The sequence below is a fragment of the Vigna umbellata genome, chromosome 5, assembly GCF_029865625.1.
Source record: "Vigna umbellata cultivar VRB3 chromosome 5, Vumbellata_1.0, whole genome shotgun sequence".
NCBI classification, from domain to species: Eukaryota; Viridiplantae; Streptophyta; class Magnoliopsida; order Fabales; family Fabaceae; genus Vigna; species Vigna umbellata.
The window spans coordinates 65,127,341-65,145,892 of NC_142169.1; the positions used below are offsets into that span (position 1 = coordinate 65,127,341).

Here is an 18,552-nt window from a genome sequence, read left to right on the forward strand (position 1 = left end):
GATACACAATATTCTCTTAGAACTATTATGTATAATTATTTCTATATCCTCTGAATATAAGCAGGAAATTTCACCACCGAACTTTTATTTTTTTATTACCTTGTACATTTACATTATTTTTTATAACCTTTTACTATAATATTTAATCACATAAATTGTTCTTTTAACTTTAAAAAATGTTGTCAGAATTGTAATGTGACAACCTCAATATTAAGTAGAATTTAATAAATAAAAGATGATCATCAATGTTATGTGCTGGTTCCATCCAGACATAAGCTCTTTCTTCTATTATTTATTTTGAACTATGTAATGCACAAAAAAACTTGCAGATTCCAATTTATTCTGCTCTGCATTCCACAAGCTTAGCTATTAAAAAACATGTAAAACCATATAAATTACATGTTATTATTGCGTGACGACAAAATAATGAACCTTTTGAGTGTCTTCTCTAGAAACAGATGTCACCTTGAAGTTGTTATTTTCACTAAGATTTGCTATATGCAACGAATTATTCTAAGACTAAAAAGCTTATTACTATACTAAATCTGTGTAAAAGGAATGAATCTTAATTTGCATCTTACTTCCTCTCTCCATTTAGATCTCATTCTATCTTGCGTGCTGCATGGTAAAGCTCCAAATAGTCAAGAGCAGGCCGGTTCCAAGACCAGTCTTGCTCCATCACCCTTTTGCATAAACTGTTGAACCAATCACGGCCATCATACCATGCTGTTATTGCCCTGAAAAAGTTACCACAAAGTTAATTTTGCTTTGCTGTAAGAAACATTTACAAGAGGGTGGCAATAACGTAGAACAACTCAAAATAAAAACATGCCAAATGCTTTTGGTTTCCTCTGTCCGTGTCAAAGCCACTTTAAACCCTTCTTTCCCAATGAAAATTCCAATGCAAGAAATTCAGCATACAATATTGGGACATTACTACTGAGAGCATCATATATAGCTGGGAGTACTTTATTGGCAAATTGATTTTTTCATGATATAACCATTTGACAAAAAATTCACCTATTGAGAGCATAATCAACACCTCCAACATCAGCTCCATCAAAATTAAATCCATTTGTCTCAAGACCCTGTGCTTGTGCTCTATCCTTATCGTGATCAACGTCAAATACGGTATCAAAAAGTCCTGCAAAGTTATTTTAGATGAATGTCAACTGAACCAAAACAGTTGAATGAACAAAAGAAATAAAAGATAAAAAGCTATTTCATATATAAATATACATGAGATAAATGGTCGATGTGTTATTTGGGTATGTATACTAGCCATACCATTTAAATGAATATTATGTGATAGATTAATATGTAGCATGTACAGACCTCCAGTTTTTCGAACAACAGGTATTGAACCGTATCTCATTGCAGTTAGTTGAGTGAGTCCACATGGCTCAAAGATTGAAGGAACAAGAATGAAATCAGCACCAGCATATATCTAGAACAAAAGAAATCTAGAAGAGTCAGTAGCGTCCCATAATTTTTTGACTGTATATATAATAATGGATAAAATGCTACCGAAGGATCAGTTTCATAAGTTACCAAGTGCGAAAGAGGCTCATCGTATGCAAGGCAAAGTCTAGCACGATCATTATGAGAGGAATGCAATTGATTTGCCAAATTCACAAAATCATTTTGGATACGAGGATCTGGGGCCGAACCAAGCAATACAACCTGCATAACATTTTACTGTCAAGACTTGTCTAATTAAATGAAACATTAGTAAACAATTTATAAATGGAACAAGAAAATCTAATAACAAATTTAAACATCATACTTTGACAGCACCTATTTGAAGTATAAAACTTATTCAAGAAAGGTAAAGGGTCAAATCCAAGTTCAAGATATCATTCGTCCTAGATGTTTACTTTTGCAAAATCATTCGACTGAAAATTGAAACTGCTAAGTGGAGGTCAAAAACTGGCCACCTATCTTTAACCCAAGGGAGATGACGACTGAGATCCAACAACTTAATAAAAGAATATTTAATACTGCATCAGTTATCAGGTAAATTATTTTGTAATGATAACAAAAACAACAGTCAAAATGCATATAACTTTATTATCCCATATTGCTATTATGAAGGCAACTATGGCATTGCTGGTGTACACCTTTGTGAAACAGAAAAAAGGAATACCTGTCCACCACGTTCTAGGGTGCGCCAAATGGCATGTTTGATGAGATGGATCCCTTTCTGATGAGTCAGTCGAGTAATAATTCCTACTAAAGGAAGATCAGCTCTTTTTAAACCAAGCCTTTGTTGCAAGGCTTCCTTAGAAGCTCTTTTTCCTTCAACAACGTTTTCTGATGAGTATGATACCTGGAATAATGATATCAGAAATAGTCATAATTGACTTAGTAAACTAAATAAAATAGCTTCTATATAATAAGCACAGGCATCAATTGAGTTTAAGATATCAGTGTAGCCATTAACGAACTCCACTGAATAAAAAGAATCCGTCAGTCCATTTTCATTTAAGAAGTCCTACTTAAAACTTGTCTTAAACTTATCAGAGCAATGCATGCAGTTGAGTACTGTTGAAACTTTAACAGTTGAGTAATAAGTAATATTCCAAGTGCATATTGATGATTCATCCCAAACACTCACAATCACTACGTTACATAAGAAACATGAGGTAAGTATGTTCACAGAATCAGTTGCATCATTTTGAAGTCACTAGTAAGAACCAAAATAGGATGGAGTTATTCAATACGATTATCCAAAGTAAAAGATCAAGATAAACAAAAATCATCAGAATTATTCTAGCTTAACTTTCTAACTTTAGTTAGTTTTCATTTACAAGAAGCCACATTGTTGGGGCTAACTTTGATAACCACATGCCATTCTAGGACCCATGTAAGAAAAGAATAAAAAGATCCGTGTATATGTCTACTTACAGGAATGAATTTATCATTATATGGGTCCCATATATCTGGATCGATTCCATTTATTATACCATGGAACTTGGGAAGATGAGGAGCAATTACAGCATTACCAGCAATCTCTCTTGAATATGTGGGAGAGACCTGCCAAATATGAATGACCATGATGTAAAAATCATAACCAGCTTCTTGATTTCAAATTGTTATTCAATTTAAACTCCAAGATTTGTATCTGATGTCACAGTTATATAAAATTATATTATGGGGAAATATTTAAACGGATGAGAGCCAATCAAATCCTTGTCAGGAAATTATTTACCTTGTAAGTGCACATTTACAAATTGTTTTGCTTCCATAAGATAATAAAACTTTTTCTCTCCATTAAAGCTATCTGGCATAAGCTAAGATTATTTTTTTTTTGTAAAAAAAAAGAAAAGAGTCAGCACATGGTCCTCTCCGTGATCCCGGAGGAAAACATAGTCCATTTGAGGCAATATAGTCCGCAAGTTCAAAGCTGGCTAAGTAAGTTTATTCAAAAGCTCCATAGTCAAGTATTATGAGTCAAGGTCAAAAAATGAGTCATGCATTATTAATAATATACATTTTTTATTTAATTTCTTTCACTTTTTTTATTATTGAAGTGTTTAGGAATAATAGGTGTCTACTCATTTCACTCCTAAAATCTCCTGTGGGTATCAAAGTAGGTTTATAATTTTAATACTCATCCCTACATTCTTCCTCATGTTACACCGGATTTGAGTAAACTCCCAGGCAACTCCTTATACCATCCTTATAATTTTGACTTAAACATACATTTTACATAAATTATTTATCAAGTTATTAACTAAATATTAATTCAAACATTGCACAAAAAATAAAAAATTAGAAAAATGTCACTTACTAATTGCTATCCTAAATTAAAATTATCATCTTGAGTCGTCACTAATGTTAGGAAAGAGATAAAAAACACTTGTTAAAAATAGTATGTGTGGGAGGTAGTGAGTTCACTCAACATGGTATCTATCTATGTTCTCTGTTTCTTAACCAAGTGGTATTGAGTTCAAACCTTGTTGCCCTTATATATATATATACATACACACACACACACACACACACACACACATATATATATATATATGGTAAAAATTAAAATTTTATAGAATAAACTTTTGGGATAACATGATGTGGCAAATTTTAGTACAAGGTAGGCATGGTGTGTACATTGTCCATGCTCCAAGCCTCAAAAGGCTTTATAGAAATGTAATCTGACAACTTGGTGTTTGGAACAATTAGTTAATGATTACTAAAATTATCAAATATTGGGTGAAAGTTAGGGAAATTGACAAATTTAAGATAACACTTACAGTTGTAGCTTTGTCAGCATATTGCATAGCTTTTCCAATGAATTGGGCTCCAAATTCAAGGTTATGAATAGTGAAGACAAGTCGTGCTTTACTAAGACCATAATGAGCATAGTTGTCTTTAAATATCCATGCAACCGGAGCGCTTGACCAATCGTGGCAGTGAATGATATCCTGCCCATTTACTAGAGCCAATTAAAATACATCCTCGGTGACATTGTTAAACCCGAGATCACTTGCTTTACATAAATGGCATGTTAAATAAATTTAAAAGAGAAATATCTAGCCCAAAATAGGAAAGCTGATCACTTGCAAAGTGGCTGATAATATTTTTTGTTGTTTTATGCATCGGAATCTTAGATATAATTACACAAATGCATGGAATTACAAAATGCAGGCATATCATGTTTTTAGGTCAAGTGGGGGGATGACACAAATTCATGCAAATTGCATTTACCCTAAAAAAGAAGTAGGGACAAGAGTATCTTGCCACTGTCCTAGTTTTGACCACTCTCAAGTCTCATAAAAAAACTGCTCGGTTCAGGTGGGTTATGAGAAAATATTCAGTCACCACACAACATCCCAAGAATAACAGATAGTTCTTCATTCACTCTTACATCAGGAAAGGAAATGTTAATTGGAAGTTAAAAAATTGACATCTTTTAATGAAAAAATAAATAAAATGAACAGTTTAGTCACTAGTATAAAATTTCTTACAGGATGAAATCCATTTTGGAGTAGAAACTCAAGAGCAGCATGACAAAAGAAACCAAATCTCTCTGCATCATTCCCACGACCATATACACAGCCAACTTGAAAGAACCTGCACAAAAAAATATTGATATGTAAAGCTCAATACAATCTGTGAAACATTTGAAAGTTTTCCAATCAGCTTAATTGCAGCAAAGAGTAAAAATGAAGTTACCCAAAATAAAAGAAAAAATATCTTTTTAGATAATTAAAATGAAAATAGCCCCCAATGTCAAACATAATACAGCTCACAACTATCAATTCAATCTGTTGAATATATATACTCCATAATATATACAACTGGAGAGATTAACTAATTTCTTTCACAAATTTGATTTGCTTCTGTCACGTCCAAAGGCTTATTTTACGTATAATATACACTATTTTTTAAAGGTACAGAAAGTATCTTCTGTTCTCTTGAAGAAGTGATGACAGATTTTATCTAATCCTTAATTTGAATTCTTCAAACACTTTGACAGAAATAAACCTGCAGTTGACATTCAAATATAATTATGGTTAAGATTTGAAAGAGAAAAACTTGGATTGTACAAATTTATCCAAGTATTGTACAAATTTGGGTTTAACAACTGTGTGATGGAAATTTCAAACTTTAGCCAACCCATCTTCATGCTACTCAGAAATAATTTGATCTCATGTTTGGTGCTAAGTGACTAAGCGCTTCAAAAACATGTTGAAAACCTAGCCAGCAAGTTGATTACATGTGCCCTACCACCACCTTTACTTCTTAATCCCTAAAACTATGATACCTCTCAGCCACCTCCGGTGATGATCAATCAACTGATAGGGTCCAGAGAGTTAGAATAAAGGTGGTTAATTTAAAAAGTAGTATTGGAAATTTAATGTATTAGGTGTAGGGAGTTTGTTTAAATAGGAGAAGAGTGTAGAAGAGGGGAAGGTGGAACGAGAATCTTCTCCCAAGGTTCTTTGTTTGTAATTCAAAAAAAAAATTGAAGAATTCTTTCTTTTTCTCCTTTGTTTTTCTTTTATCCCCGAACAAAAGGAAAGAACCAAAGCCTTGAAGATTCCCATCAAGTAATTTGATTATAATACCGTAGAAGCTCAATTATATGAGTAGAGAAACCATAAACTTTGCCTGCAATCTAAACATAGATATTTTCCTAACCGAGAAAGTTGATGTGAAATGTTGAATATAGTGAAAAACTATATTTGGATTAATCTCCCTTGTGTAAAATACACACATAGGGTTCTCTATTTATAATAGAAGAAATATGGGCTAAGCCCAAAATACAAATGAGAAATAATAATAAATTAACTAAAAGATAAAAGATATAATATATCTAACACTCCCCCTCAAGCTGGAGCATACAAATTGTATGAACTAAGCTTGGAATAGATGAACTCAGTGTTGAACTAGATGATTTATCTTCAAGAGTGTGAGACAAACATAGATGGACTAACAGCCGCTTGTGAAACTTCAACTTCAAAAGTGGATGAATGAGAGCAGTGGTGGACAATGACAAACTGCAAGGACTGATTCTCAATCAATGATGGATGAGTGACGGGATCAACAGTGGTAGCTGAAAGCTAAGAGCTACAAAACTGCAGGGACTACACTAAATCTTCATCAATGATGGTTGGGTGATGGGATCAACAGTAGTAGCTGAAATCTACAAAACTGCAGGGACTACACCCATATATATGTGACTTGCAGTGTCTTGGAAACGTAGTCCCCCTTAGTGTGAAGGGCGGAAATGTGGAATATCACAATTGCTGGACCACTAAAGCAAAACAAAATATTAAGCTACAATGCTGAAACAAAGGCATCAATGCTGAAACAAAGGCATCAAAGATCCAAAGACATGTTGGAGGTCCAAAATTCTTTGTTGGACAACTCCTGATACTTAGGAGTGTATCACAAGAAGATCGGGCTAAACTCGAGCCCAAGAAGAACTGACGCAGTTGCGTCTGTCTGAGGCGGTAGCGACTGCAGCGGCGGTAGCGACTGCAGCGGCGATTGACTGCTATAAAACTATAGAGACTAAATTGCCATCACTGACTGATGGGGCCTGTAGTGGCTGGAAGCGACAAAACTACAGGGACTGCCATCACTAACTGACGAGGTGATGGGGGCCTACAGTGGTTGGAAGCATATGGTGCCTGGACAGCGGCAAACGGCGCCTGGACAGCGGCAAACGGCGCCTGGACAGCGGCAAACGGCGCCTGGACAGCGGCAAACGGCGCGGACATCAAAGGGACTTAGGGTTCCAAAAACGTGAGGGAGAAAACCCTAGGTATGAGCCCAAGCCAACAAAACGGAGAAACAGGAACCAAAACACACTCAAGAAGTTCCGGCGAGACGATCTGCAGTGACGCAGTGAAACTCCGACATCGAGAAGGCGGCGCGTGCAGAACACGCGGCCGAGACTGGCCGAGAAGAAGCGACGCGTGGAGGCGCGTGGTGAGGAGTCTGGTCATCACTCCGACGGGGTTGGCCGTCGCTCAAGGAGACGCTTCAGATCCGCTGGTCACCGGTCGAAACTGTGACGGCAGCCGGCGGTGGCGGCGACGGTGGCCGGAGTTAGCAGCGACGGCAGCGGAAAGTGGCGGCGACAGCAGTGGCACACTAGGTTTGGACTGGTGCTGACTGTGGCAGAGATTTAAGAAGAAAAAATGGACTGCCCACTGAGATTTTAGGGACTGCCGGCGGCCATGGTGGCCGGCCGCCGGCAGACAGCAGAGACCACCAGAAGAGGATCAGAGAACTTGCTCTGATACCATGTTGAATATAGTGAAAAACTATATTTGGATTAATCTCCCTTGTGTAAAATACACACATAGGGTTCTCTATTTATAATAGAAGAAATATGGGCTAAGCCCAAAATACAAATGAGAAATAATAACAAATTAAATAAAAGATAAAAGATATAATATATCTAACATGAAAAATGTATTTTCCAAAATAGAATACAAGGCTTGAATGTAAGGAACTGTTAATTGACACACATTAGTGAACAGATTGGAGAACCAACGCATTTACCCATTTTGAGGCTCCAGAAAATAGACAGAGAGACCTTCAACATTTCCACGCCATACTTTTATTTCAGTCCCTCCCCATAAATAGTTCCTGTGATATTCAAAGTCCTTTACCTACATTAGAAGCTACGCATTTAGTAGCTAGTATTAACAATAGCTAAAATACAAAAGCACAAAAAATGCATTTTTCTAGACATTCATGTCTTCTAAGATAGCCACTGATGCAAATGCTCAATGTGAAGAAGAGGAAGGCACCCAAACAATATCTGTGTCCCCCCCCCCTCATCTCTATTATCAATCAGTTTCATATTGAATAGCAAACTACATCACTCTAGAAGCGATTATCATAACACCATGCTGTATTCAAAAGGAACTTAAGGAAGAACATAAAAGTTTTGAATCAAGTTGAAATAGACATTATACATCCAATGCAAGATGTAAAATAAGTACCACAGCAACAGGTCGAGAAAAAAAACTTACATTGCTAAGGTTCAAGCAGTCATACTTTGGAAGAATAATGTCCACGTTGTGATTTAAATCCTGAATAGCTCGGGATAGACTAGTAACAACATCACCAAGGCCCCCAACCTGCCAAAAATTAATACATCAGAAACAGACAAATGGATTCAATTTAGTCACAAGTGTTCTCTGCATAACATAGTAATAAATAACAATCTTTTTTCTGAACAAAATTTGCAACAACAGCTGATTAATGGAAACAGTTACCCTTCATATGTACCCTAGCTACATCGGGGAATTTTCTCCTACTGCAACCCATTTTAATCAAGAGGAGAAACACCCTTTTTCAAGATGTTCAAAAATTCTCTTTTCAATCACTAATAAAATAATGCACTTAGGGAGATATTTTTACAATCCTCTTTCTTTATTCTACAAAGATACAAAATGAAAAAATAACATAATCAGAGAAGTTTGATTATTAACAAGACTTTCCCCAATGACACTTAAGACGATAAAGATTACAAAAGTGGAAAGACTAACACACAGAGAAAAGTTCTGACTGCCAAAACAATTAAAACTACCAAATGCCAAACACTAATGTTCTTAATAAATGCTTTACAGTATATGCCAAAAATAAATGTTCTTAATCATAACTTTTTACTGTATTCGCTCAAGAAATATTTCTAAAATTCCATATATTTAAGGAATGTTCAATGCTACCCTTAAACCTGCCATAGTTCAGATAATGAAAAGTTAAACCATTTTTTTTTTCCTTTACCCATGAAAAGGGGTATGCAAATTTTCCAGTCCTCCAAATCCAACTTTCATAAAATATTGAAAGCATAAAGAAATTGCAACGGAATTTTTTTTTTTTTTTATGAAAACGTCACCAAAAAAGTAACTGTTACCATGTTGGGAATGGATCCTATAGTGTTGAATTTTCACACTTATCATGTGGAAATTATGTCTATCTCTTCATAAAATTTCACAAATATTAATAAGGGTTGAAATATTACGAAGTTTCTATTAGACAAAGTCATGTGAAAATTCAACACGAAAGAGGTCATTCTGGCCACACCATAACTAATGACAAAGTAAAATTCCTTCACTGTAATTTCCTGAAATCTTCCAGCCTGGAAATAAAAGAGTCTGCGGAGACATGTCCATAAATTTAAGATAAGATACACAGAATAAGTTAGCTCACTTTTGCAATTGGGGCCATTTCCACAGCAATATGGATTATATGCAAAGGTGGTTCCTTTACAATACCTCCAAAAACTGGAATGTGATAATCCATTCCAAATTTGTTATCAAAAACTCCACCGTGTTCGCTCTCAGATAATACAAAGTCCATCATGTATGCATCCAGTGGAACCTTAACTGCAGAAACACAATCATTTAACTTTTTCAGGGCCAATGTCTTTTTCCCTAGAGAGAACAATGTGATTATACCCTTGATGAATTTGCATAACACCAACTTTACAAAACTATAATGAAATTCTCCATCTTGAAAATCTATTATGACACAAGATCCATGGACATTGAATCCGAACACAAACCATAAATTACACATTAGAAGATCCTAGCAGCCTTCTTTATAAAATTTATGACCGATCAAGGCCATCCCACATCTTATGACACACAAATGGTGCATAAAAAGACTAATTTTTAATACAAAAATATCTGCATCCTTATATTTATCTCTGATATATGCAGTAGCATATTGAATTTTTTTCCTGCACAAATCCATATGTAATTGAATCCACTGGCACAGGAAAACTGGTGCCTCTCCTTGTGTCTTGTAGTGTTGTTCAAGTAGTAGTATCCGTGAACACAGATTGATAGCAGAACAATGCACTTAATATAAAAGACAAGCAATCTGCTAACTTGAATTGCATATCATATATGCTGTAGCACCAAAAGTGTGGTATTTGGAGGGAAAATCATATTTCGTAAATAACATCCTTTAAAATCCTTTATATTACTAATTGCTGGAATAATATGGTCTAGACTCTAATCATCTTTCAAATGTAAACTATGGGAGAGACTCACCAGAGGCTTTGACATGAGTACCATTCTCTGCAGGTAACATTCTCTGAGGAGGCAATGGACCATTACAGTGAGTCCAACGATTAAATGAACCTCTAAACCAAACCTCAGGCTTTCCATTTAGATTTGTGTTGGAGGGGTTATAAAATACTGTCACTGTACTCCCTGCTTGAACATCAAGTGGGTCCGTGAATACAATATGCTTTTGAGAAAGCAAAAATCTTTTCAAAGTTCTTTCCTTTGTTTCGGCTTTCATTTGTGCTGTTTTCTCGGCCTGCAAAAAGGGATAAGAACAATCAACAACATAAGTATTAGTTTAAATATCAGTTAAAAGAAGAAAAAAAATGCTTTCTTACACAGGCAAACAGTTATAGGGATCAATCTAGAGCTACACTCTGAGCAAAAGGTGAACTTATCCTCCATACCCAAAATTTGATTATATAAATATACTATACTTGTTTGTTATGTATATATTTACAACAAGTGTTACAAGAAAGAACAGACAACTGGAAAGCTTATTTTTACAATTGAAGCATCTTAGACCACGACTTAATGTCACCCAGTGCCAGAACTAACCTTGGCACGTATAGCTTCCTCTCTTAACCTCCTCTCCTCCTGAAGCTTTCGATATATCAGTTGCTCTTCTTCAACCCAATACTGTTCATCAAGTGTAACTGTAGGGACAATGGCGTGGAAATCTTGTTTATGATTGTTATCATACACACCTGCCTTCTGAGGTGGGCCATCAGCAAAGACCCAATCCAGGACCAGAGCTTGGTCAGGGACAACAACTGCATAAAATATAATTAATTGATCAATAAAATGTGTTGCATTCTTCAAACTAATCCTAAAAATAATATCAAGTTTTTATCCATCTTCTGAACCAGAATTCCTTTGCTGACCATCATACAGTCCTTGACCTATATAATTTAAAGAGTTGATGTCTAAATTCTAGGACTAAACATCTAATGCTTCATGAAAGAAATTCATCTCTCTCTGCCTCTTTCTTTCTATCAATCTATGAAATTTCAGCCAAATGTTAGATATAGTAAAAATCATAGAACTCAAAATTGGTTGTATAACTTAAAATGTTCAAGATTCAAAATTCTCATCAAAGATTTTATGCAAAATAATAGCCATAAACACAAATATCCCTGTCCCTTAAATATGCAACCTTTTCTTCTATAAATCATGTGATGGACATGACAAATCTATAAATAAATTTCACTTCATTATGGTTTTTCTTGAGGATACAAAAGGCACTTAAGAATCATCTGTCTGAATCTTATCTGCAAAGTCACACCATTCACCCAATGAATCACCATATACCACAATATATATACGGCACAAGTCCTCCTTCATTCGGAAAACATGTGGCCATTATAACTAGAGAGATGCAAAACTCCAACTCCGTGCAGTCCCATAATAGCACATTCTTTTTCTATTCGTCACCTTTTGTAATGTCTAGTAAAAGATTAATTTCAAGGAAATGAAAAAACTTCAAAGACAAAGCATAGATATGTAAAAGAGCATACCATCAAACTTCAAACACAAAGCATAGATATGTAAAAGAGCATACCATCGGCATACCACCAGTCATCTCCTTTTAAAACAGATTTGATAAACCTTTCAATGATTGATAATCCATACTTCCAATTATTGTGCCCACCATGAATCCATATTTCATTAGCATGTGCAAGAGGACCTGAGCTTCTGTTATAATATAATCTGATCAAGTCGTTGTCTTTAAATTCGCTAGGTTCAATATACCAAACATTATCAATTGATTTTACAGCATTTTTCAACAATTGTGGTAATGTTTCTCGCATTCTTTGAACTTCCACCCTCGCCCGTGACCTGTCCTCTTCCTTTGCAGCTCTGTCTGCCTCAATTCGCCTTTGCTCTTCAGCTTGTCTTTCCCTTTCAGCTTGCACCCTAGCAAGTTCTTCTAATTCTTTACGTTTCTCCTCAAGTAAGAAATTTTCAAATGCTAATGCATCCATTCCTCCCTCAATGGGTATGCGGAAGTCTTTTTGGTCATTATTGTCATAGACATTTTCTCCGTTGAAGAACACCAAATCTACCTGGTAGGCCTCTCTTGGCACGTATAATTGGCAAGACCACCAATCTCCATTGAGACGTGTCTTATTCAACCTAACGGAAAAAGATTTCCACTTCCAATCATTGAATGCCCCCATTATTAGAATGTGTGGTTCATCACTTAGTGCTGAAAGGCTCTTATTAAGGAACACTTCTATATGTTGATCAGGTTTAACAACAGGAGGATACACAAACAGCTTGGTCCCTTGAGAAACTTTTTCCTCTGCTATGCTCTCTATCTCCTGCTGGCGCTGATTTTCTTCCAACTCCAAATTCAACAGCCGAGAAGCTTCCTCCTTTATTCTATCATCATCAGCAGTGCTTGATTCCTCAACAGCTTCCTCAGTTATTTCACCAAGGGTATCAGTATCTGTATCTTTAACACTTTCATCAATTTCGGCATGATCCAAAAACCCTTCTCCTGAATCTTGAACAATTCCAACACCTCCATCGTAAGGAATATCCTCCTTTAACCCGAGAACCTCAACATCCTCATCAGTCATAGAAATGTTGGCTTGACTGCTCTCAATAACATCCACGGTCTCATCTAACAACAATAATTCCCCCACATCCCCAACAATTTCATCAGTTCTATCTATAACCTCAAACCTCTCGTCTTCTGAAAATTCAACCCCCCCTTCTTTATCATCGTCAATATTCACATCAACTGTTTGTTTCTTATCGCCCCCTGAAACCTCGCTGACCACAGGAGTTAATGAATCTCCCTTCTTCAATCTTGCATTCCTTTTGCTTGGGACAAAACCCTTTGCAGCAGTGCCTTTGGGCCTTGTAACTGCCACCTTCTTCTGTTGCCTCCTCCGAGGAAAATCTACCAAACCATAAAATTAATAGAAAAATATACTCATAAATTCTTAATCCTAAAACAACAAAAAGAAAATAAGATAAATAAAAAACCTGCACTGGCACTGACGAAAGAAACACCCCAACCTGCTTTGCACGGGGAACACTGAAACCCAAAAGAAAAAATACACAAACTCGAATACTCACCACCATAATCATCCAATTTAAGAAAAAGAGAAGGTACAAGGAAGAAAACACAAAGCATACACAAGAGTAAGATGAAAAGACTTGGCAATTACCACGAAACCACTTTCAAACGTTACAGAACGACGAGGTAACACCCCAGGAAACGAGTTCAGCTTCACACAACCGCTTCTGTAGGGGAACACGGCTTTGCAGTTTAGTTGCAAAGACATCTCCATAACCACTCACTTCCAACAACAAAGTTTCGTTCTTTGTTCCTCTTTTATACGCGCTGTGGTGCGAGCATTTGATCAATGTACTGTGCTAATAATCCAATGACCCAAAATCAATCAACATGCCCATGAATCTGTGCGCCAAATCATAAAAAAAGCAAAACAAAATAAAATATTAGTGTACTGCATACAAAACGAAAATCAAATTACGAAAACATAAAGAATGAAAATGAGATGACGATGAGGAGGAGGATGATACATGCACTTGCAGTAGTTCGGCGATAGTGTCAATTATCGGAGTTTGAGCCACACATATGACAGTCAAGTGGTGGGCTGTGGTGTGTGTGCGCTATTTGTGATTTTTTTATACCATTTCTTGCTATTTTTGCTCCGAGAGTTTACATTAATTCGTTCATGGAAGTAACCACAGTTCGATAATTCATCCAACGGTGCAAATTCACTTATATTTGAGTGGTTATTGTAATGTCGAATGTTGGTGTCCAGTGTTCCATTTCTTTTGTCATCTACGTTAACTATCAAACACTGCCAACTCAAAAAATACTTATGCTTCCAGAGATTATTTAATTTGTGTGTCTTAGTCTAATTTTGTTTCGACTACTAGGCAAATGTTAATTACATGTATGATCTTAATTTAATAGTTGTAACCAAGATATTCCTATTTCAAACTTTGATTTGACAAAAGTCGTAAACTAAATTTATAATTATTATATTAAAATATACGACCAAACTTAGATGTATATTGCTTACGGTATATATTGTTTTCAATTAAAATCTGAGTTCCATTTTTGTTAATTTATATTGATCTTTAATTTAATTTTCATTGCAAATATTATCAGAATAAAACTTTGTTTCAGACTAGTATAGCTTGAAAACTTAAAAATATCTAAAAACACATATATCATTGTTTGTTTAATTTTGTTATTATATTATTAATAAAAAAATAAACAAATCTTTCATTGGAGAAATGTTTTATCATAAGATTTATGATCAGATTTACCGGTTTAGTTATAAAATTTATAATTAAACACTCAACTTAGAAATACTAATATCAGTATATAATAAGTATATAATCTCATTTATAACCTTAAACTTAAGTATGTTTTTTTTTAATTAAAGTGAGAAGATTTGGTTCCAATAACATAGTCGAAGATACAAGCCAACGAGAACGCGCCAGATGTAAGACGAGAAGACGAAGACAATCTCTTCGTTGGGATATTTGTGCAAAATTCTTGGTTTGGATCATTGCTTTATGGGAACTTGTGATCACATTCACGGACTTACGATGAAAGTGAGGTCGGTTTTCTGGTTTTGCTTTCTCTGTTATGAAGAAAGTAAGATTCACAACTGGGCAATTTGAATCTATCTCAAAGGATTTTTTTTATAAAGGTTTCTATCTGCTCAACATGTTTGTCCTATTCATTGATGATCAATTTTTATCTAAAAAAATATCTATAAAATGGAAAACTTGTATTTTAACATCTTTTATAGAAAATAATATTATGTATCTATCTCTAAAATATTTTACTTCAATCAAGAATATAAACTTTAATACTCTAAAACATATTTAAAATGAACAATTTCAACCTGACCGGTCAATTCTCCATACTCTTAGAATTATTTTGTATTCATGCTGTAAACAAAGATCAATTGAACAAATCTTGTAAAACAAATAATGTTTAATTTTGCATTATAATTATTATTTATTTAATATCATTACTATTAGTATTCTACTTTTTTTCATAATAATAAAAAATTAAATTATTACTTTTTCATAATGTTAAAAAAAATTAAATTAATAAAGTAATTATTCTAATTTAACAATCTTAAAAGTTTGCAGATAAGGATGATAACTTAACATCATGCATTTTTATATAGGCGAAAAAATATTAAATAATGATGATTGATTGGTGTGGGATACACAGTCTCGTAAAAAATATTAAATAATGATAAATGATAAGTGTTAACTATTGCTAAAATGGAAGAACATCTTTTATCATTATACTCTTTTCTAACTTATTTTAACATATAATTTACTTTATATTCAAAAGTATGACTCTATTTATGTGAGGGAGTTAGCAATTATATATATATAATCCATGTGTCATTCTACGTATAATCCTTATAAGATTCTTTTCCTTTTCAATTTGATATAAAATCAACGGTCCAATATCTAAATTTATCTATCCATGTGTCCTTGTAATAGGAAGCAACATTGTCATAGGTGTGATGAGTACATTAGATTAACGAGTCAGATGAGTACACTGCTAATAAAAAAACACTGCATCTCATTTTATTCCTGTATTCTAAATCGACTGAATCCTATATTAAATTTTTGGTTTAATTACTCTTTTTTTTCAATTCTGGTATTTTATTTTGGTCCTAATATTTTTTAAATTAAATTTTATTTTACGTTTCATTAATTTAATTTATTCATTTTCATTAAATTTGTATAAACGGTATTGAATTAATCTTAACATCATCTTCGGATGTTTGTTAGTAGTAATTTTAGTTCTTTCTTTTAAAATTCTTTTCACGTGTTAAGATCAATATCGTTTTATATGTCAACAACAGTTTATTAAGTTTGTATATTTAATTCATTTTTTATATTTATGTGTTAACTCAATTAAATTTTAATTTTGTTTGAAATCAAACAATATTGTCATTTTCTAATGAAACTAAATTAATAAAAAAGTTTAATATATTCATGTTAAAATATTTTTTTAGGATATATACATCAAATTAATTTATCTAAATATTGAAATTAAATTTTATTTTTAAAATTTAAATTAAAAAATATCTATTTTAAAAATTGTTTTTTAATTTTGATAAAAATGTTGTGTTGGTCTTGTCTTATCCCACGACCAAGATTTTGTAATTTTTAAATTTTTAATATTTGAAAAAAAATGTATTTTTCTTTATTAGCTTATTTATAAACTGAATTCCTATGTAAAGAAAAAATTAATATTCACATGAAATTTAAACTAAACTATTAACATATTTTACATCTTTTAACTTAATTTCTCAATTTAAATTAATTTTATAAAATAAGTAATATTTTTTTATAATTTTTCATAAAATAAACACATGTTTTGTAATTTAATTAAATTCAAAGTTATTACTTGATTGATTTGAATAAATTGAATAAGTAGTGTATTTTGGACAAAAAAATAACATTATTCGATTTTAAACAAAACTATAATTTAATTAAATTAAAAAAATAAATATAAAACTAAATTGAATATAAAACATATCTAATACTTATATTAACATTTGATTCTTATGTGATATTCACGTCTTATGTGATATTCACGCCTTACATGTGACATTATTATAGCTACATTGTTTCCTATTTATATCACATCAATATTCTTATAAAAAAACCCAACAGGATTATGCTTGGTGTGATGTATTTAATATCTTCCATGCTTACCTGTCTATCCCATTAAATTCTTCTTTCTCTCATATTTGACTATATACATCCTTTTTACCTTTTTTTCACTCCTAACATCCATCCTAGCTTTCCTAGTTTTTTTAGTTTTCTCAATAAGACATTATTGAATGATTTAATGTCTTTTTAACCCAAACAAAATTTCTATCTTCACTTTCCTTTGTTGAAAATCTAAGTTTGTTGAAAATCTAAGTGTGAGTCCAAGCCGCACATGATATAGAAATGAGAGAGTAGAACAGTATATAAAGGTGAAAAACACATTAATCCATTACCTTAAAGTTTTGGATAGAGAGTGGTGTTGATCTCTTATATAGTTGGCTCGTATGAGATTGATATTTGTATAATTCACATAAAACATCTTCCTCGATAAACCCTTTGAGGTTGAAGAAAGATAGATATAATATGATAATGCACAACTAAAATTGAATTTATCAAACAAATTCTTCTACCAAAAGTTAAACATTTTCCTTTTTAATCTCCTCTTTGTATAATACACAACTAAAATTGAATTTATCAAACAAATTCTTCTACCAAAAGTTAAACATTTTCCTTTTTAATCTCCTCTTTATAGATTATCTCCTATAGACAAACTTAAATATCTAAAAGAAATATGCATGATATTACAATTTAATATTTCAGAAAAATGTTACCACAGTACTCTCCCGGATCTCTAATCCACCTATTTTGCTTTTAGAAAAATTAACACTAAAACTTTCTTTGTTTTTGTCTCATAAAAAAAGTATCATTTGAAAATTGTAACATAATTACCTCAATACATTTACTTCTCATTCTAACTCCTTTAAGCGTAATGTTTTAAGTTATTTGTCTCACTATTTTCCTTAGACCTTAAGCTACAATAAAAAATAAAAATTGAGCCAAAAATAATATTTTAAATTATTTAGTCAAAAACATATTAATCTTTTAAGACTAAATATTAGTCTTAAGAATAAAATTAAAATTACCTTCAACCACAAGTGGAGTAAAATCATAAACATATTTAGTCTTTTAGACAAAATATGTTTATTTAATCTTAAAAATAAAATTAAAATTACATTCCGCCACAAGTAGAGTAGAGTCGTAAACATAGTCTTTTAAGAATAAAATTACCAATGGTATAAAAAAAAACTTTCAACCTTTACAAAACAATTCTTTATTTGATTATTGGAAGAAATGTAACTTGGTCGTTTTTATATCATTCACATTTCTTCTTATCAAATTTCATAGAGCATCCACTGCATTG

General features: G+C 33.1%; 1 protein-coding gene across 2 annotated transcripts; it reads right to left on the reverse strand.

Annotated features, from left to right (window-relative positions):
• Positions 1-381: 381 nt before the first annotated feature.
• LOC124832845 (starch synthase 3, chloroplastic/amyloplastic-like) lies at positions 382-14,259 on the reverse strand. 2 transcript variants are annotated; one of them, XM_047307167.2, is made up of 17 exons: positions 14,103-14,259; positions 13,727-13,977; positions 13,542-13,593; positions 12,106-13,455; positions 11,103-11,317; positions 10,530-10,800; positions 9,682-9,857; positions 8,499-8,606; positions 8,023-8,132; positions 4,971-5,076; positions 4,257-4,427; positions 2,908-3,036; positions 2,147-2,329; positions 1,552-1,683; positions 1,336-1,447; positions 1,021-1,144; positions 382-737 (listed from the first exon to the last, which is right to left on the reverse strand). In XM_047307167.2, the coding sequence occupies exons 2-17, from the start codon at positions 13,847-13,849 to the stop codon at positions 602-604; spliced, it is 3,498 nt and encodes a 1,165-aa protein (XP_047163123.2). In that variant the 5' UTR covers positions 13,850-13,977; positions 14,103-14,259; the 3' UTR covers positions 382-601. The 2 variants fall into 2 exon arrangements, with proteins under 2 accessions (XP_047163123.2, XP_087972683.1); XM_088116557.1 differs by having other exon boundaries at positions 14,107-14,221.
• Between the last annotated feature and the right edge of the window lie 4,293 nt (positions 14,260-18,552).

Bases quoted from the DNA above. Each gene is read 5' to 3' on its own strand.
- LOC124832845 (XM_047307167.2), bottom strand. From the start codon at position 13,849: ATGGAGATGTCTTTGCAACTAAACTGCAAAGCCGTGTTCCCCTACAGA. The intron at 13,594-13,726 runs GTAATTGCCAAG...TTTGGGTTTCAG, and splicing joins CGTTTGAAAGTGGTTTCGTG to TGTTCCCCGTGCAAAGCAGG. The intron at 1,448-1,551 runs GTAACTTATGAA...CTTTTGTTCTAG, and splicing joins ATGAGCCTCTTTCGCACTTG to ATATATGCTGGTGCTGATTT.